General features: G+C 47.1%; 1 protein-coding gene across 2 annotated transcripts in view; it reads right to left on the reverse strand.

Moving 5' to 3' along the window:
• The window catches only part of TFDP2 (transcription factor Dp-2), a 104,634-nt gene that overhangs the window by 33,998 nt on the left and 49,097 nt on the right, over window positions 1-21,539 (reverse strand). For both annotated transcript variants that reach the window (XM_024211030.2, XM_024211021.2), the window contains exons 3-4: window positions 17,377-17,498; window positions 5,618-5,665 (exon numbers count right to left, since the gene is read on the reverse strand). In XM_024211030.2, the coding sequence (XP_024066798.2) occupies window positions 5,618-5,665; window positions 17,377-17,498 (170 nt within the window). The remainder of the gene's footprint in view (window positions 1-5,617; window positions 5,666-17,376; window positions 17,499-21,539) is intronic.

The raw sequence follows: 21,539 nt of genomic DNA on the forward strand, positions 1-21,539 counted from the left end.
GAAGAAGTGGGTTGTAGCCCACGAAAGCTTATGCTATAATAAATTTGTTAGTCTCTAAGGTGCCACAAGTACTCCTGTTCTTTTTAGGTCTTTATGTCACTTTAAAAGTTTTTATGCCAGTTTCACAACTTGGTCAGTCTACCAATATATTTCAGGGCAATCTATTGGTTTACAAAACTAATAGCCATAAAGCCAAATTCTTCCATTCATTTTGGAAGGGATCTGCGGAAACGCCTCAGAAGGCAGAATTTGGTCCCCCTGACTGTCAATGCTAGCAAGCTATAGAAAAATGGCCACTGCTTTTAAATTGCTTTGTAGACCTCACACATATACTTTGTATGGATTTAAAAGGAAAAGTGTACAAAACTACACTGGAAAAGATGGGGAGATGGAGAAGGGAAAGAATAACAGTAAGCAGAAATAATTTATTTGATCCAGTTAATGAAACTGGACGAGTGTGGGTACTCAAAGAAATAAATGCAAGAGAGGTTTTTGGAAGCAAAGTGAAGAAAGAGTTACTCATCTTGTGCAGTAACTGTGGTTCTTTGAGATGTGTCCCCCTATGGGTACTCCATTCTAGGTGTATTCATGTCTGTGTGCCTCAGATTGGAGATTTTAGGTAGCAGTGTCGTCCTGCCCACACATGTGCTCTCCCCATCTCATGCTCTGCCTCAGTGTTATATAACATTGTTTGGGTGAACTGCCTTCAGTTCCTTCTCTAACACAGAGCTCATTGATAAGAACTCCAAAGCAGAGGGAGGAAGGCAAGTAGTGGAGCACGCACAAGGACATACATCTTGAAGAACCACAGTTACTGCATAAGGTGAGTAACCCTTTCTTCTTCTTTGAGTAGTGTACCTATGGTGAGTCTACAGCAGTATTCCAGAAGGAGGTTGAAGGTTATGAGAGCAATGGCAATAGGTAATGCAGTCCAATATCCATCTAGAGAGTCTTTGTTTAGAGATTGGGGATCCCTTAGATTTGTCTGCAATGGAGAGGAATAGTCTGGGAGATTTTTTGAGAGGTTTTGTCCTATTCAAATAGAAGGCTAATACTCTCTTGACATCAAGTGTGTGTAATGTTGCCTCCCTTTTGTCCTGGTGTGGTTTGGGAAAGAAGGCTTGGAGGTGGATAAACTGATTTATGTAGAAGTCCGACGGTATTTTTGGTAGGAATTTAGGGTGTGGTCTTAATGCAATCTTGTCTTTGCAAATGGGGGTGGGGGTATGCCATTAGTGCCCCTATCTCTCCCACTGTCCGAGCAGACATAATGGCCACTAGGAACGGTTTTCATAGCGAGATGTAGAAGAGAGCAAGCAGCCATAGGATCATAGGGAGACCTTGTAAGGCACTTGAGGACAATGTTGAGGTCACATGCTGGTGTAGGACATCTGATTTGTGGGAAAAGGTTACCCATACCCTTGAGATACCTTTTTGTTGTAGGATAAACGAACACAGAATAACCGTATATTTTATGATGGAAGGCGGTGATGGCTGTGAGATGTACCTTTATGTAACTTAGAGATAATCCTGACTTTTTTAGTTCTAGGTCCTAGAATCTAGGATGTAGGCTAGCACAAGTGGTAATGGAGAGGATGTAGAGGTAATGTATCTTGAGTCACACCAGAGTTGTAATCTCTTCCATTTTTGAATGTATGTGTGATGAGTAGTTAGTTTTCTGCTATGTAACATCACCTCCTTTACATCCTCAGAGCAGTTCATTTCTAAACTTTGGAACACCGAGGAGCCACTGAGGTGAAGAGCCTGAAGATTGGGGTGGAAGATCAGTCCTGCATCCTGAGAGAGGAAGTGAGAAATGGGCTGGAGAGTGTTTGGCAGGAAAATTGCCATTTGAGTAAGGTATGGAAACGTTTGTTTTGGCCATGTTGGAACTATAAGAATAACCCTGGCCCTTTCTTTTCTTATTTTGGGCAGGACCTTTTGCTTCTACTGCATCTAGGTAGGCCCCTATGAATTCCAGATGTTGTACTGGGGTTAAAGTGGACTTTTGGACATTTAGTTGTAGTCCCAGCTGTAGGAATAGATTCATAGTCTTGTGTGACTCTCACAGTATTGTCAAAGGAATGTACTTTGAGCAGGCAATCATCTAGATACGGGAATATCATAACTCCTAGTTTATGAAGGTATGCTGCTACCACAGAAAGGACCTTCAAGTACACTCTCGGTGCAGATGACAGGCCGAATGGGAGCACTTTGTATTGAAAATGGTCTTGATCCAGAAAGATTCCTAGAAACTTCCTGTGTGATGACTGGATTATGATATGAAAGTAAGCATCTTGTAGGTAGAGGGCAGAGAACCACTCTCCTTAGTCCAGAGATGGGATTACTGCTGCCAAAGTAACCATCTTGAAGTGTTGTATCTTTACAAATCTCTTGAGTGACCTTAGATCCAGAATGGGTCTCCAACCGCTGTTCTTTTTAGGTATCAGGAAGTATTTGGAATAAAAACCTTCCCTTGGTGTTGAGTAGGAACTGGTTCTATAGCACCTAGGTTCAGAAGATAGTTTGTTTCCTGACATAAAAAGTGCTCATGAAAAGGATCCCTGAAGAGGGATGGGGAGGGAGGGTGGGTAAAGTGGACTGAATATCACGTGGAGATGATCTCCAATACCCACTTGTCTGTGATTATACGTTCCCAGTTTTGACGAAAAAGAGTAAGGCGGTCGCCAAAGAGGTGGAGATGTTTGGGTTGTTGCAGCAAATAAAAGCGTGTGTGTGGGGTAAACTCGGGGCCTCGACCAATACATCAAAATTGGTTTTTAGATGTAGATGGTTGTGATGCTGAAGATTGTGGGTAGTGATCTTCGCTTTTATCGTTGTTGTCTTTTCCGATAGGGTTCATAATGCTTCTGGGGAGGAGGGAATTCAGCCAGCCGGGATCTCTGTGCCAACCGTGACTTAATAGATCTCCTTTTTTTTTGTAGGTGTGTAAATTCCCCAGGAACGCAACGTGGCTCTGGAGTCTTTTAATGTGTGGTGGGATTCTTCTGTTCTTTCTCCAAATAACTTGGATCCTTCAAATGGAAAGTCTTCCAAAGTGGATTGTACCTCTTTGGAAAGCCGGAAAGGTGAAACCATGAAGCTTTCTGCATGACCACTGCGGTTGAGATGGAGTGAGTAGCTGTACCAGCAACGTCCAGAGAGGCCTGCAACTATGTCCTTGCAAGGAGTTGACCCTCAGCAATGATTGCCTAAAACTGTTCTCTTTGATCAGTTAGGAGATGTTCGATGAAGCCATTTAACTTAGAGTAGTTGACATGATTGTATTTTGCCATAAGGGCTTGGTAATTAGCAATCCTAAATTGTCGGGTCACTGATTAATATGATTTCCTTACAAATAAATCCAGTCATTTCCAGTCCTTGTCGTCAGGTGCCGATTTAGCGGGGTGCTGTCTGCCATGTTCATTTACAGCATCGACAAGGGAATTCAGGGATGGGCAAGAAAATAAGAAGTCCATGTCCTTAGAGGGAACACAATATTTTTTGTCTGCTCTTTTGTATGTGGGAGGTATTTTGGCTGGTGTCTGCCATATAGTTTTCACTGGGTTGAGCAAGGCCTCATTGACAGGGAGCGCAATGCGAGCTGATGAAGATGTATGTAGGATGTCCAGCAGCTTATGTTGTGACTTCTTCAGGTGAAATTTGTACCGAGTTTGCTACTCTCTTAATAAGATCTTGAAACTATCTGAAGTCATCTGCCAGGGTTGGTGGGGAAGGCATCAGGAGAGACGAAGAGATGTTGGTCACAGGAGTAACCTCCTTATCTAGTCTCACTTCCTGTTCTTTAAATATCTTCTCTTGAGGATCAGGAGGTCTGGATAGAGAAGCTGAATCCCTCTATCCCTTTGGGTGACATGAGATGCCCTTGAGAACTGGTGTTTATAGGTCACCCGTGGGTCCCAGTAGGACCCCTGAGGCGGTGCTAAGTGCATAGGTGGGGACACCCAAGGGTGTCCATACCAACTGGGTGAGCCGTGCCTCCCATGGCGGTAAACTGGGGTTGTAGTGATTTCTGGGTGGCTGGCTTCTTGATATTGTAATGGGGAGCCTTCCACAGACACTGAATAAAAATCATCATCATCCTTTTCATCGTCGCTTGACAGAGGTGAAACAGTCAAGGATGCTGGGGGAGATTGCCTCAGTACCGCACATAAGTCAGGGGACCGAGATATGGCCAGTATCGAGATCATGTCAGTGCCGAGTAGAGGCGTCTCTGAGATTAGTAAGTCTTCAGAAAAATGAAATTCCTGCAGTAGCGGTGGGTACCGCTGAGGTAAGATGAGCAGTAGACGCTGATGTAGACAGAGACGATGGTACCAGAAATCTTCTGCATTCCAATGAATGGCCAGTAGGTGTTGTTCTGGTCTTCTGTGGAGCCGAAGTACTTGGTACAGAGGCCCAAGAGGACTCCGTGGTGCTGCTTTGGAGGAGCTATATTGCTCTCTACCACTCCTTTCCCCTGATGGTACTGATCTTCCCGAGTCTACGCCCTTAGAGTCTTTAGACTTATTGGTGGTACCGATACTGAGAAGCCTGCAGCCTTGTGGGTACCCAGCCATAGGTCAGTTGGTACTGAGGTGATTGACCTGGTCTGATATCTCTCTCTCTTCTCAGGGGACTTGTAGTCCGCTTCTTTGAGAGGAATACAAAGATTTCCTCTTTGAAGTCACCGGAGAATGTTGAGCCGAGGACATTGATAGAACTGACTTAGTCGAAGACCACAATACAGGAGTGGTCCCAGGGCTGGGGTAAGAGGTTGGTCTGAGTGAACTTTCCATTATGAGGCATCTCAATTTTAGTTCATAGTTTCATGCAAAAAGTGCACTTTTGAGGCACGTGTGATTCTCTGAGGCAGCGAATGCAGCAGGAATGTTCATCACTGGCTGGAATGGCTTCTCGACAAGAGAGAGAAAGTTTAAACATGGGGAATCCGGGCATATCCTTTCCAAGGTTCACTTCCCAAGAGAGAAGAAACAAAGAAGAACTAACTAAGGACAGGAAGTTAGATATTCTAACAACAAAATAAAGAGAAGAAAAAAAAAAAAGGAGGGGAGTATTAACACTAACGGAAACTCTAGGAACTACACTATTAACTGCAAAACAAAAGTAAGATATAGATAATGAACTCTGAAATCGGACTCTGCTAAGGCTCTGTCTCAGGCGAAAGGCAGGGAACTGAGGGTGGCTCGCCTGCACCGAGGCACAGCACAAGATGGGAAGAGCGCATGTGTGGGCTGAACGGACACTGCTACCTAAATTCTCTGATCTGAGATGCAAGGACATGAATACAGCTGGAGTAGGGCACTCATACGGACAGTACTCAAAGAAGAAACATAATTTAACACCTGTGTTTGTTACATAGAAAACCAGAACCATCCCACTTCTGGGAAAGTGTTTCATTTATTTTTAATGGTTCTCTTTTTTGTCTCTTTGATGACTACAGACATACTATTCTAACTAAAGTAGTTTAGCTAAGGAATAAGAGTAATGGAAAACCACTGTAAGTCGGAACTCGACATCTCTCCCTCTCAAGTTGCAACTGAAAGTAAATCTGGTTACAAATATACATACAGAACACACATTCAGCAATACTCACCTTTCTGAAAAATCAGATTCTATAAATTCCCGAGCCCGTTTTCTGTCCCTAGGGAGAGGGAAACATTTTTTTTTTTAAATATAACATCTTTCTTTTATGCAGGGACCAAGAAAATATATACATTTTGTATATAGGAATATTAACAGCCTTGCACTTGAGCATTTAAAAAAATCTTTCATTTTTAAGTATAGTTAAATGTACTATGCAAACTATGAGAGAAAAAATAATGCAAATATCACCTGACAAAATTTAAGTGAGAAATGGTTACAATTTTAGATGCAGCATGGTGCAGAGAACAGAATATCATAGTGGGAAAGAGGAAACATAGGTTCTATTCCCAGGTTTGCCACTGATTTGCTGCGTGACCTCAGGCAAGTCACTTGGGCTGGCATTATTCAATGTGCCTAAGGGAGCTGGACAACCAAATCCCACTGAAGTTCAGTGGATTTGAGTCGTTAAGTCCCTTAGGCGCCTTTGAAAATCCCAGTCTTAAATTCTGTGCCTTGTTTTTTCTCATCTTAAGGAGATGATAATGGTTCCCTTTATAAAGCACTTTGAGATCTACAGATGAAAAGATGAAAAAAATATTAAGTATTAAGATTTTATGATGGATAATGTATTCACATATCATCCAACTTATATCTTTGTAATATAACAAGGTCCTACAATTTAAGAAAGAACAGATACTTATCCTATACTAACTGTATGTATACTCAATCAGTGTGCATTCTACTATAGGTGCGCATGCATGCGCAAATAGATTTATTTAACAGTAGAATCTAGTGGGGTTGTGCATGCACCACGTGCCTTCTTGTGATTGGGCATAAAGGGTGGGGTTGTTGTGACCCTTACTCAGTTCCCTCGCAATTTGAGCCCTGTGGTAGCAGAGGACTCTGAAAATAGGGATGAGGGTGGTTAGTGGGACCCACATGGACCACGTTAACTTGAAGAACCATAGTTACTGCAGGCTAAGTAACCCTTCTCCCTTCTTTGAGTACGTGTCTAGTGTGGCTCTCACACTGTAAATGACTGGCAAGCGGTACCCCTGCTGGATGGTGGCATGTGTAGCAGCTGCATCAGTCAGGGATTGGAGCACTGCTCCCCCAAATTTGGCATCTGCTCTGGCAGCTAAATCCAATGCATAATGCTTGTCAAGATTGAGTGGATTACTCCATGTGGTTGCCTTGCAGATCTTTAAAACTGGAACATTCCTGAAGCAGGCAGAGGATGCTGCTTGAGGCTTGGTGGAATGAGTTTTGATGTTCAGTGGAAGAGGTACACCAGCCAAATGGTAACACAGTGAGATACAACATGTTATCCACCCAGATATCCTTTGTGATGATATGGCCTGGACTTTGGAGTGGCCAGCAACAGCCAGAAATAAACAGGGAAACAGCCTGAACTATTTGTTTCTGTCAACATAGTAAGGCAGGCTCTGGAAACGTTCAATGTGTTTAACTTCCTCTCCAGGTAAGAATGGGGTTTTGGGAAGAAGACTGGCAGATTTGCTTGATTCAGATGTAATTTTAAGACTAGCTGGGTGATGTATTTATGGATAAGGTGATGCTAAAATCTTACCCTATGAAACATCGGGGAGGGAGGGTCAGCCACAAGCACCTTGGAGCTTGCACACTCTCTTGACTGAAGTGATTGCAACTACGAAGACAGTCTTCAGAGTGAGATGACAACCAGCATTCTGAAAGGGACTCAAAGAGAGACCCCATGAGTCTTGAGAGGATAATACTAAGGTTGCAGATAGGTTCTCTGACTGGGCCCTGAGACACTTTGACATTATCAAGTGAGAGAAGACTGAATAAGACTGTACAGATGGATAGCAAATAGAGATTGCTGCAAAGTGGACTTTAATAGAGCTGAATGTAAGGCTGGAGTGTTGTAAATGCACCAACTAGTTGAGGCTCTGCAGTACTGAAGCCTACGTATGGTCCAGGCCCAGTTGGACTGCTCAAATTAAGAAACTCTTCCATTTTGACAAACAAGTCCCTCTGGTGGACATCTTCCCGATCTATATCAGGATCTTTTGGACTTTTCTAGAGCAGTCCCTGACTTTATCCAACCAATATCCAAGCCTATCAGGTGCAGTGACTTAAGGTCAGAATGGAGTATCTGACTGTGCTCCTGTGAAAGGAGGTCCAGGAAGTCTGGGAGCTGAATCAGAAGCTGAATGGACAGCTGCAGCAGGTTTGCCAGCCAAAACTACCTTGGCCAGTATGAAGCTATGAGAATGATCACAGCTGTCTCTTGATTTTGGAAATCACTTTGGGTATCAGTGGAACTGGTGGAAAGGGGAGCTGGATACCACTGCAGAAAGCAGGCATCAGCCAAGGAGCCTAGGCTCTTGCCCCCTCTGAAACGCTTGATGTTGTCCTTGGTGGTAAACAGTTTTATCGTGAGAACCCTCTCCCCTCCGCCTTTATGATTAATCTCCACAGGAACCGCTTGTGATTGGACAGAGATTGTCTGCTCAGGAAGGCTGCCAGGTCACAGTTAACTTCCATAAGTGAAGAGCCATCAGAATTATCCTGTGTTGGTGGCACCCTGTCCAGAGCTTGATGGACTCCAGACAGAGAGGAGACAAGCATGCGCCTCCTTGCTTGTTGATGAAATGCATTACACATGTGTTGTCCGTCTGGATCGTCACTGCAGAATTCTGCAAAACAGATAGGAAGGCTAGCCTGATGTGTCTGAGCTCCAGGACACTGATGTGGAACCCCCTGTTCTGAGTGATAGCTATTGCATCAACAGGAATTTGTCTTCAGGAAGGTATGCTTTCACTGATCTAGGAGTCAAGGCTCCTATGAACTTTATCATCCGTGATGAGCTAAGAGAGAATTTTGTGTAGTAGACACCTTAGCTCAGAGAACAGGGACAGGACATATTCTAAGCTTGCCACCATCACCTTCTAGGAACTGCCCTGAGTCAACCAATCGTTGAGGTAGGGGTAAATGGGAATGCCCTTTCTTCTGAGATGTGTCACTGGTACTTCACTGGTACTTCTAGGCACTTTGTAAAAACTCTTGGTGCCACGGAGAGCCTGAAAGGCAGTACCTTACACTGGTAATGACTGGTTCCCACTGTGAATCATATGCACTTCATGTGCACCAGATGGACAGGTATGGGTCTCTCATTCCCTGTGCTGTTCCTGGTCTGGCTGAGGACTCGGATGCTGTATCCTTCAAGGAATGATGTTTTGTGTCCTCCCTCTGAGACCTCCCTTCACATTTGACACTATATTTGGATTCCATCTGTCTCTATAGGTGAGCGTTGTCTTTACGTACAGGCATGGCTGCCAGTTTTGATGCCTGTGTCAGAGAGACCAGTGCAGGTGCCAGAACAGTTGATGACGAGACTGTCATTATCGAGGCTTTCACTGTTGAAGACTTCACTGATGTTGAAGTAATCAGTGTTGAAGTCACTGGTGCCAGTTATGGTGGTGCTCTCTTTACCTTCTCTCCAGTGCTTGATTCTGGAATATGATTTGTGCTCAAGGGAGCTCTGGCCAACGCTGGCTCATTTGGCCTTGCTCTAATAGTGATCTTCATTTCTGGGTCCAAAGTTACTGTCATCGATTGCTTTAGCAGATATAGCTTGAGCTGGGTGTCCCTGGATGAAAAGGACTTGCACACAGAGCATCTGTCTGGGATATGGCATTCCCCTAGGCAGAAGAGGCATTGACTGTGTCCATCCTTGGTGATCAGTCACTCACAGGAGGCCAGGGTTTAAACTCTTAAAATTTGGAGTTTGCCACAAGGTGTGGTGGTTAGCATGAAATGCGTCATCCAGGTGTACAGGAGGGTCCCCAGTAACTTTTCTTTTCTCTCTCTCTGTCAAGATAAATATTTCTTTACAAATTTGATTACATAAATGGTTTTAAAGTCTCTAAGAAGAATAGTGTGTTGGCCAGGTGGTAGGTTCCTTCTCACTGCCATGGGTGATAAGAGGGAACTGAGAGAGGGTCAGAGCCACTCTACCTTTAATCCCTTGTGTAGGAGCATGAGGAGGCACAGGGTGCATGTGCGGTCCTGACAGACTCTGTTATTCAAAAGAATCTGATCTCGCATGCATGATGCACATGTACACCTAGTGTAAGATTCAGACACAGAACTTTAGAATCTTAATCAGAACATCAACAGATTAGGAGTAATCATTTAGACCAAGAGAATTTTGCAAGTCACAGAAGTCTGGCTGTCCTTCAATACTAGATGTAGAAAAGAAAAGAGTCTCCTATATCAACCAGTATGACAGAAATCTGAATGTCAATTTGTATTTACCACGCACTCTAAATACCCTGCTATCATATAATCCAAATATCACAATAGCATACACACTAATAGAAAAAGACAAAAAACATAAGAGGGCCAACCTACTGACTTACCCTTAGTTCAACAATGGCCATATGTTGGATTTACTCCCCAAAAATTCAGAATCAGTTGCTCTTCCAGAAGATAAAAAAAACTTGGCCAACTGGTCATGCAGTTTACTTGTCAACTGTTCAGACTGTCATTTCTGCCACAGAGCAAAAAGTGCTTAACAGGCCTTGTGGCTAAAACATAGGACCAAGAGTCAGGATAGATACAAAAATTCTATTCCCGTTTCTGCCACAGACTTACTGGGTACCCTTTGACAAGTCACTTAAACTTTCCATGCCTCCATTTCCCCATCTTTAAAACTGGGAAGATATTATTGACATACACATCACTGGTTAGAAAAAAAGACACTTACCTTTTCTGTAACTGGTGTTCTTCGAGATGTGTTGCTCATGTCTATTCCACAATAAGTGTGCGTGCTCGCCACGTGCACCAGTGCTGGAAGTTTTTCCCCTAACAGTACCTGTAGTGGAGCGCCCCAGTGACCCCTGGAGTGGCGCCTCCATGGCGTGGTATAAGGGGCGCTGCGCGCTCCCCCCAACCTCAGATCCTTCTTGCCAGACAACTCCGACAGAGGGGAAGGAGGGCGGGATGTGGAATAGACATGAGCAACACATCTCGAAGAACACCAGTTACAGAAAAGGTAACTGTCTTTTCTTCTTTGAGTGATTGCTCATGTGTATTCCACAATAGGTGATTCCAAGCCATATCTGTTGGAGGTGGGTAGGAGTTCATAAATTCTCGGGATGGAGTACAGCCTTGCCAAACCCGGCGTCATCCCTGGTTTGGGAGACGATTGCATAGTGCGAGGTGAACGTGTGAACTGAAGACCACGTGGCAGCCCTACAAATGTCCTGGATGGGGACGTGGGCCAAAAAGGCAGCCGATGAGGCTTGCGCCCGAGTTGAGTGTGCCTTCACAATTGGTGGTGGAGGGATTCCCGCCAGGTCATAACAGGTACGGATGCACGAAGTGATTCAGTTAGAGAGCCATTGAGTGGAAATCAGCCGACCTTTCATGTGCTCAGCCAACGCCATGAACAGTTGCGAGGACTTTCTGAACGGCTTAGTCCACTCCAGATAGAAAGCCTGAGCCTGTCTCACATCCAGCGTGTGGAGACAGCGCTCCTCACTGGACATGTGGGGCTTGGGGCAGAGGACTGGTAGAAAAACGTCCTGATCCATGTGATAGGCGGAGACCACCTTTGGGAGGAACGAAGAGTGTGGGCAGAGCTGGACTTATCCTTATGAAACACTGTATACGGGGGCTCGGAGGTCAGGGCCCTGAGCTCCAAGACCCGCCTGGCCATCGTGATTGCAACCCTGAAGGCCACCTTCCACAAGAGGTGGGACCAGGAGCACGTGGGCTAGCGGCTCAAACGGGGCCTCCGTGAGATGGGCCAACACCAGGTTTAGGTCCCACTGCGGGACTGGGGGCCTAACATATGGGAAGAGACGCTCCAACCCCTTAAGGAATCGGCCAGTCATAGCATGGGAGAATACTGCGTGGTCCTGCACCGGCGGATGGAAGGCCAATATAGACGCCAGGTGCACCTTGACTGACGAGGGCGCCAGGTCCTGGGCTCTAAGGTGGAGGAGGTAGTCCAGAATAAGCTGGATCGGTGCGGCCACTGGGGAAACGCCCCGCTCGTCCGCCCATTTGGAAAATCGAGACCACTTTGCCAAGTAGGCTGAGCGCATGGAGGGCCACCTGCTTTCTAGGAGGATGCGCTGAACCCCTTCTGAGCACGTCCTTTCTTCCCTACCTAACCATTGAGCAGCCACGCCATGAGGTGGGGTGCCACTAGGTTGGGGTGGAGGCAGTGGCCCTGGTCCTGGGAGAGCAGGTCCGGGCGGGACGGCAACGGCTATGGCGACCGCCAGGCCCGTGAGGGTCCCGTACCAATGCTGCCTGGGCCATGCCGGGGCAATCAGAAGGACCTGGGCCTTGTGCGTCTTTATCTTTTCCAGGACCTTGCCAATCAGCGGGAATGAGGGAAAGGCATAGAGAAACTGACCTCACCAGGACAGGAGGAAGGCATCGGAGATAGCACCCCGTCCCAGCCTCCCTCCCCATGGAGCAGAACCAGGGACAGTGACGGTTCTGCCGAGTCGTGAACAGGTCCACCTGGGGAGTTCCCCACACTCGGAAAAGTCTGTGCACCACCTCTGGCTGGAGAGACCACTCGTGCTGAGAGGAAAAGTCCCTGCTCAAGAGATCTGCCTGCGCATTCCGGGCACCCGGCAGATGGAAGGCCTGTAGGCAAATGTTGTGAGATATACAAAAATCCCACAGCCTGAGGGCTTTGCGGCAGAGGATTGGGCCCCGCCTTGCCTGTTGATGTAGAACATCGAGGCCGTGTTGTCCATGAGGACCCTGATGACCTGGCCCTCCAGGTGCGAGCGGAAGGCCATGCACGCCAGCCGTACCGCCCTGAGCTCCTTGACGTTTATGTGGAGGGTCAGATCCCAAGCTGACCACAGACCTTGGGTCTGAATGTTCCCCACATGGGCACCCCCATCCCAGGTCCGACGCATCGGACACCAGTTCCAGTGACCGGGCCCTGCCCCTAAACAGGACCTCTTGGAGCATGTTTCTCAGGGAGGACCACTACCGTAGGGAGGTGATCACTGGTTTGGGTACTGTGAGAACTTTGTCCATCCTGTCCCTGGCCTGGGAGAACTCCGAGGCCAACCAGAGCTGGAGGGGCCTCATCCTGAGTCTGGCGTGATGGACCACATACGCGCACGCTGACATATGACCCAAGAGCTGGAGGCATGTTCTGGCTGTTGTCACCGGAAACCTTGTGACCGTGTCGATGAGCCCCTTCAGGGTCTCGAACCTGTCTGGTGGGAGGGAGTCCCTGGCCGACGAGGTGTCCAGGACCGCCCCGATAAACTCTATGTGTTGAACCGGGACTAACGTGGACTTGGCATTGTTTACCAACAGGCCCAAAGTGGTGCACATGGACAGGAGTGCCACGTGATCCCGCACTTGCGACTGGGAGCTGCCCTTGACCAACCAGTCATCCAGATAGGGGAAGATCTGGACCCCCCGGCGCCTGAGTAGGCCGCTACCACCGACATACATTTTATGAATACCCTGGGGGCAGTGGACAGGCCAAACGGGAGGACCATAAATTGGTAGTGTTCCTGCCCCACCACAAAACGGAGGAAGCATCTGTGCCCCTTGAATATATGAATGTGGAAGTACGCATCCTGCAGATCGAGTGCGGTGTACCAGTCCCCGGGATCCAGAAAGGGGATGATGGAGGCCAGGGAGGACATGCGGAACTTGAGCTTCATCATGTACTGGTTCAGGCCTCGCAAGTCCAGGATGGGCCTGAGCCCCCTTTTGGCCTTCGGGATAAGGAAATAGCGGGAGTAGTACCCCTTGCCTTTGAACTCCCTGGGTACCGCTTCCACCGCTCCTAGGCCCAGGAGCCACCCCACCTTCTCCACAAGCAGAGCCTCGTGCGAGGGGTCCCCCAGGAGGGATGGGGGCGGGGGGGTGGTTGGGCGGGAAGGAAGTAAACTGCAGGGTGTAACCCTGGGAGATGGTGTTGAGGACCCATCGGTCCAAGGTCAGCCACGACCACTCCAGGAGGAAAGCACTCAACCGATTGGAGAAGGGAAGTTTTATTGAGGGTGGATCCCTGACGAGAACTGGCAGGGCGCCCCCGGGCGTCCCGTCAAAACCGCTTTTTCCTCGCCTGCTTGCCCTTGGAGGACCCAGGTTGGGGGACAGGCCGAGACTGCCTCTGTGGGCGCCTCTTATAGTCCTGCGACTTCTTATAAGCGGCCTCGTATTTTGGGTGGGTGGCCTGAGTGGGAGTCTGCTGCAGCTTGAACTTAGGTTTAGCTGGAGCCGGAACATAGAGACCCAGAGTCTGGAGAATCATGTGGGAGTCTTTCAGGGCATGCAGCTTTGTATCCATTTGTTCCGCAAACAGAGCTTTGCCGTCATATGGGAGGTCCTGCAGGAAGGTCTGTGCCTCACTGGACAGCCCAGAGAGCAGGAGCCACGAAGCCCTTCTCATGGACACCGCGGAGGCCATGGACCGCGCGGCTGTGTCTGCTGCATCCGAAGCTGCCTGCAGGATTGCCCTGGCAGCCGCTGCACCCTCCTCCACCAGCGCTTTGAACTCCTTCCTGTTGTGCTCCTGGAGGGAGTCCTCAAACTTGGGCAGGGAGCCCCACAGATTGAACTCATACCAGCCCAGGAGAGCGTGGTGGTTCGCCACCCATAACTGGAAGCTCGAGGACGAATAAAGTTTCCTTCCAAAAGAGTCCAGCCTCCGTGAATTTTTATTTTTTGGTGTAGGGGCTGGCTAGCCCTGCTGCTCCCTGTGGTTGACCAACTTGACCAACAGGGAGGTAGGAGCAGGGTGGGTGTATAAGTACTTGTGTCCCTTGGCAGGTACAAAATACTTGCATTCTGCTCTCTTAGAGATGGGGGCCAATGAGGCTGGTGTTTGCCACAGGGCATTTGAAATTTTTGCCACCCCTTCATGGAGAGGCAAGGCCACCCTGCCCGGTGCCGAGGAGGACAGCACATTAAACAGGGAGTCCAAGGGCTCCTCCATCTCCTCTGCTTGGAGGTGGAGGCTTGATCCCACCCTTTCTAAGAGTTCTTGGAGGGCCCTAAAGTCTTCCTGCGGGACAGAGGGAGGCGGGGCCATAATCGCCTCATCCGGGGAGGGCGAGGAGGCCGGCGCGGTACTTTGAGTGTCCACCGGCACTGGAGGGTCCACCACCTGGTCGGTCTCTGGGCACAGTGCCGAGGATGCACATCCCACCGACTCCTTCCTTGGAGGTCTGGAGAGGGAGGCCGATGGTCCTTCTGAGGCTTCGGCCAACGAGCGAGCCCCCGCTGGGGGCTGGGTCGGGGGCCACTGTGCCCACTGGTACCATTGGGCTGGCCACGGGGCCCGGTGCCATGCACCTGCTGTGGCACCAGCGGAGCCGGTTGTTTGGCCTGGCTGGCTTGGCCCATCGATGGACGACTACGAAGGGAGGCCAGGCTGACATACGACTTGCCACTGTCCCCGGAGGAGGAGGAGTGGCGGTGCCCGGAGCGATGCTGACCACAGGACCGCGATCCCGACGTGGAGGACAGGTACCGTCGGTAACAGCTGCTCCGTGATCGGCTCCGATAGGCGGACACGCAATGGTGGGACACCAGTGATTGTCGCCCGGGGCTGCGGAGGTGGTGCCGTGGTGGGGTCCTGGAGCGGGATGCTGAAAGGGAACAACGTCGACGTCCATGCCGTGACTGGCTGCCCTCCAAGACGAGGACTTTTGGTGACGTCTGCCTCGGTCCCGTCGGTGCTTGCTTCTCAAGGCGGAGCGGCGCCGAGAGTCTCAGTTGGACGGAACCCAACCAGACAGTCTGGTGGGCGTTGAGGGCAATCCATGTGGACTTTGCCCTGAACGGTCGCTGGGCGGTGAATGGCGTCGGCAACGTTCCCTTGACCGAGACCGGTACCGAGCTGGGAGCGACTGCAGAGATCCCAGCGGTGGCTTGCCTCTGGAGCGTGGGGCTGTCATCAGCGGTGTTCCTGGTACCAGCATGGACATAACATCCCGGGCAGCCTGCAGGGCCTCCGGTGTGGAGGGCATCTGGAGATCTGGGGAGGCCTGTTTTGAATGGGCTGGGCTGCTCCACTCGACATGAGTCAGAGGCCTAGAGGCCGGTGGAGATCGAGGACTGCCCGACATGGGTCTAGCCTCTGTCCCGGGTTTACTCTGGTGCCGCAGCAAAGAAGGCCTCTTTCTAGCCTTCTTGGCGTGCCCTGTGGACGGGGGGCGGTGCCGACTGGTCGATGGTGTCGAAGGGTTGCTGCGCACCAACACCGCGGTGCCCGGTGCCAACTCAGAGCGGCACACCAGAGCTGGGGTCAGTGCCAACTCCATCAGAATAGCCCGGACCCTAATGTCCCTTTCTCTCTCTCTCCGAGGCTTAAATGACTTGCAAATCTTGCAGCGATCTCTGAGATGGGTTTTCCCCCAAACAGTGCAGACAGTCAGCGTGCGGATCACGCAGTGGCATAGATCGCCTATAAGTATCGCACGACTTAAAACCTGGGACGCGCGGCATGCCCCGGCCCGGGCACTCTAACTAAACTAAACTAACTAACTACAGGTACCATACACTGAACGAACAAGCAGTTTTGGGGATGAGCTACAGCAAAGCTGGAGCAGAGCAGTTCCAAGGCACCTTCACTGGCGGCAAGAAGGAACTGAGGGTGGTGGGAGCACGCAGAGCCCCTTATACCGCATCATGGAGGCGCCTCTGCAGGGGTCGCTGGGGCTCTCCCCTCCAGATACTGCTAGGGGGAAAACTTCTGGCACCGGTGCACGTGGCGAGCATGCACACCTATTGTGAAATACACATGAGCAATCACTCAAAGAAGAACTGAAGATTACTTAATTAGTGTCTGAAAACTGATCTGAGAATCCTGGATGGAACAGCAAAATATTACTGAGAGATTAATAACATTAATAGTTGATGTAGCATGGTCCGGCCACTTACACAGACTGTGCCTTTTCTGTCTGTCTAGGTTTTTATAATGTCATCCATCACCATGGTATCTCAGCACGTACAGCATTCAAAAGATACATAAGCCTATTTTAAATGAGAAATGGTATTTGCAGGGAAGGATATGTTGATGTTGAGCTACTGGGTATACTTGTCCTAAAAGTCTTACTTGAAAATTAAAAGTTATCTTCAAAAGCATTGTACTAAATTTGTCCATGATATCTTAAGGTGCAGGAATGCTGAAATCAAAAAAATAAAGGGGTCCTGAAAGATTTTAAAGCTCAAAACTCAAAGCACCTTGCTCTTCAGTAAGAGATCTCTGTGAGAACAACAGATTGCAACACTGTAAATCAGTAATATGAAAATACAGCCATCAACAACATTTAGAGTTTGTCACTAGTTTTATGGCCTGTTTTTAAAAAATGCCTGCTAAGGCATGTTTGACACACCCTTCTCCTGTTGGCAAACACCAATAATCCTCTACAGTAAGGATACTGTAAATTTGTATGGATCTATGAAGAGTAAGGACTTGTTTTAATTGCGCAAATACATTCAGTCCTTTCCATTACTACCGGAAAATAAGCGTCACCACAAACCCATATACAAATTAGGTAGTGAAATGAACCTGGACTGAAATCACTGGTACATGTAGTTACATGCTTACATATTATAGACATTAAAAGTACAAAATATGCTTAACAGCTCACACCCTTTGAACTGTGTAGGAACTAGGATATTTGAGCCAAGATACACATGCAAGAGTATACAGAAGAAAAATCAAAACGGGTTTGCCCCAGTGCCCAGCACTTCTCTTTAAACAAAACAAATTCTTACCCTGGAATCCAGCCAGTGGCTTCTGTTATGTGCGTCTGAGTGACCATTGCTGGAGCTGGGGTGTATGGACTCCCAATCAGAACACTCCCTGAATTGGTCAGTCTTTGTGGTGTGCTTATGATCTATGAAAATTAGAAACAAAATTATGTTCTATAAAACAATTTAAAAGTAAATGGACATAAATCAACACTAATCATGGTCTTAAGCAAAAGTAAAACAATTTTAGCATTATGTAAACTGCAGTCACATGCACTTAACACTGAAGAGGCATCACTTAAAAATATGGCCTCAAACTATCTTGCAACATATTATATTCCAGGCCTTAATGTGAGACCCAATTCTATTGTCTTTTGGCAATTTCTTTCAATCTAATGACATTATTGAGAGATTTTCTTAAGTAAAGAGTATGAAACTGAACTTTTTCCTCATAAACGCATGCTTGCAATGCATGTGTCACAGGTGAAAGGCTATATACCGTATATATCTCACAGCTGTCTCTTGATTTTGGGGATCAGTGGAACTGGTGGAAAGGGGAGCTGGATACCACTGCAGAAGGCAGGCATCGGCCAAGGAGAACTAGGCTCTTGCCCCTTCTGGAACGCTTGATGTCCTTGGTGGCAAACAGTTTTATCATGAGAACCCCCTTTTATGATTAATCTCCAAAATCAAGAAAATTCTGCAGGACTGTAGATGAATTATATAATCGTATACATAAAATTATGAAAGCTATACCTTAAAATTCTGTTTAAAATGTTGTCTACATTAAAAGAGACCTGTTGCAGCTGAATCAGTTCTGAACACAGTTTAACTCCAAGTGTAGACAAGGACAAACCAAGTAGCCTAAAATAGTAACTTAATTTCATATTAATCAATCAATAAGTTTACCTGTACTTTTCCTGGGCCCTGTAGTGACCCATGTGAGTCAAAACTGCATACCTTAGTTTTAGATGGGATTAACAATTTCAGTCATTCTGCTAATTTGGTTGGCCTTATTCAGGCAATAAAAAAAGGCCTACACAAACAATTGTTAGGTTAGTTGGGCTATGTATTCATGAGGCTTAAAAGTTTTAATGGGTCCACCATAAGAGGGATAGGTATATCCTTCTTGGAACAATCAGAAGCCTATGTGTACTGTTGACGCTGGGGCTGAATTTCAATATTGCAAATGCCTCATTTGTAGATGAGCATAGGGAGTTACATTCATCGCTGAAGCCATGAGACCCATTAACCACACAAAAAAAGAAATAATTTGTTCTGGAAATTGATGTAGAAGATTTATGGCTGATTTTTTCTTTAAGCATCTGTCTCCGCTGTTAAGTCCAACATGGCGCCTGTAAAAGGATCCATTGAGTGGGTATTAGTAATGATTTTCCCCAGTTTATTCTGAGCCTTAAGTTGTTGAAAAGCATACAGATCTGGGACATCACTATAGAGAGGGCTTTCTTTGATGGAACTTTGATAAACCAATCATCTAAATAAGGGGAGATGAAAATACCCTGTCTCTGGTAGGTGGGCAACAACCACCACCGACAGGCATTTTAAAAAAAACACACTTAGGGCCATAGATAGGCCAAAGGGGCGGAACTTGTATTGAAAATTATCTTTTCCTATGACGAAATGGAGATATTTGCAGTGAGACGGTCTTATGGATATGTGAAAATAAATATTCTTTAAATCAACAGCTGCAAATCAGTCCTGTTGGGTAAGAGAAGGAATTACAGATTCTAGAGACAGCAAGTGGAAGTGGAACCTCTTTATGGAAAAATTCAGTTTCCTCTGATCCAATATTGGATGGAATCCCCATCGTTTTTTTGTTTGTTTTTTGTTTACATTAGAAAGTACTTTGAATAGAATTATTCTGGTCATCCATAATACTATTAATAAACAATGATAACTGATTCCATAGGTGATGGCAGTATCATGCCATAACTTCCTGATATTTCATGATTCTCATTCCAAAGGTGGCAGATGAAAAATATTTTCTTCCTAATGCATCCATCCTCTTTCTCTCCCTATCAGAAGAAGTTTAATGCACCATACCTCCTTCAGACCATTGACCTGTGGTCTCCAGCACCAGAGAAATCACAGGTGGATGCATATGGATCACAGGAAAACTTTACCAGCTCCCCGCAAGAGGGTTATCAGCTTCCCCAGCCATTGGTTAGCTGATTTAGCAGGTTGAGACAGTCCATCCAAAAAAGGTTAAATAATTCTGCTTCTGGAGAATTAACCCAAAATATCAAACACTGGGTGTGAAGTCTCCTCCACAGCTATTTACGGCATGCCCAGAATCTTAGCCATTATATCCATTAGTTCAGAATAAGAACTACATCCTCTGAAGGGAATGAAAAGGAAACTAAATTAACATAAATAAAGACCGGCACCAGCCTCTCTGTCCTACCAGATTCCTCCAGCCATCTGTCCTACAGCTCTGGACTATGTGATTAAGGGAATCTCTGAGACTCTGCAACAGAGGGAATTCTCCTTCTGCACCTTTGCTTTATATCAGTTAAAGCTAAATAAATCTCTTTACTAAACCAAAATATCTACAGAGACAGTACACTGAATCTATATCCTTTTTTATTCTCCGGCTATCACCCTTGAAGATCTTACACCATTCATGCGGACCTTGTTTCTGAGAGAAGCTAGATTCTGCTCTCTCCATAAGGCATTGCTTCATCTGTCCAACAAATGGTGCCACTGGACAGCAAAGAGGTCTCTCTTCTCCACAAGTTTGCAGCATCCCAGTATGGGACTAGAAGAACTCTGAATTGCCACATCAGTGAATGTTATTACTGCTAAATTACCAAGTCAGTCATTTATCCTTATACTAAGAACTCTGGGAAAGTATTTAAAAAAGAAAGGTTATGTCTCTTCTAGTAACTGGAATTCTTCAAAATGCATGCCCCCTATCTGTAGTCCACTGTGGGGGTCCATGTGCTCCATGTGCCAGAAAGCTGAAGATTCTTGCTAGTAGTATCCGTTGGTCTGTGTCTGAGCCCCCTCCTCCTCATGCTTTAAGTATATTAGGTATTCGAAAACACAAGAAATGGAAGCAGATACAGGAGAGCCAGATTGTCCCTTCATCCAAGTTTGAAATCTGGACCACTTTAGATGGCAACAAATTCTAGTAGATTGCTTTTGTGAGTTAATTAGTACATCCTGCACAGATGAAGAACGTGACTGCTCAAGAGCAGACTGCTCAAGTCCAATCACTCATGTCGTCAGGTGAAGACTGCGGGTCCATATGAAAGATCCTGCCCTCCTGGCTTGGACAGGAGAGCAGAGGGCAGGGGAAGATATGTGAAGACTCTGCTGGACAGCTGAAGGAGACTGGTAATGACTACTGCTGATATGGCCAAGTCGGGGCAATGAGCATCATTCTTGCCCTGTCCTGATATATCTTCCTTACCATCTTTTAAATCAATGGGAAGAAAGGAAACAAATACATCAAGCCCTTCCTCCAATGCAAAAGGAAGGCATCTCACAGGGATTGTCAGTCTCTGCTTGTTCTGGAACAGAGAGAGGCAACATTGACCCTTACTGTGAACAGGTCAACCTTTGACTGACCTCAGATGGAGAATATAGTCTAAACTAATCCTTTATGGCCCATTTGTGCATCTGGGAGCTGTCTCTGCTAAGATAGTCCATGAAGATATTGTTTTCTCCTGCTAGGTGCAGGGCCACAGGATAAAATGTTGTGACAAACACACTAATCCCATAGATTTACTGCTTCTGTGAACAGAAGAGTAGAGTGGGCCACCCCTGCTTGTTGATATCATCATCATCGGCAATCAGGGGCGGCTCTAGGCACCAGCAAAGCAAGCATGTGCTTGGGGCAGCCCATTTGCAGGGGCGGCAGGGATCCAGCATGGGAGCTGAGAACCAACAGGGGGCCCTGGGAGCTGTAGTTCCTTGGTTAGCTCCCTGCCTATAGAGCCAGCCCTGGAGCAGGGAAAGAACTACATTTCCCAGCATTCCCTTGGCCACTACCAACAGGAAAGAGGGAGAGGGAGTGAGGTAGCGGAGACCTCATGCTGCAGCCTGCTACCGGTATGAATGGAGAGCTGCACTCTGAAGGGTAGGGATACCATATTTTAACATTCAAAAAATAGGACACTCCACAGGGAGGGAGGGTAGCCCCACCCTGCCACCATCCACTC

This window comes from Terrapene carolina, unplaced genomic scaffold (assembly GCF_002925995.2).
Source record: "Terrapene carolina triunguis isolate 2854851 unplaced genomic scaffold, T_m_triunguis-2.0 Scaffold88, whole genome shotgun sequence".
Taxonomy (NCBI): Eukaryota; Metazoa; Chordata; order Testudines; family Emydidae; genus Terrapene; species Terrapene triunguis.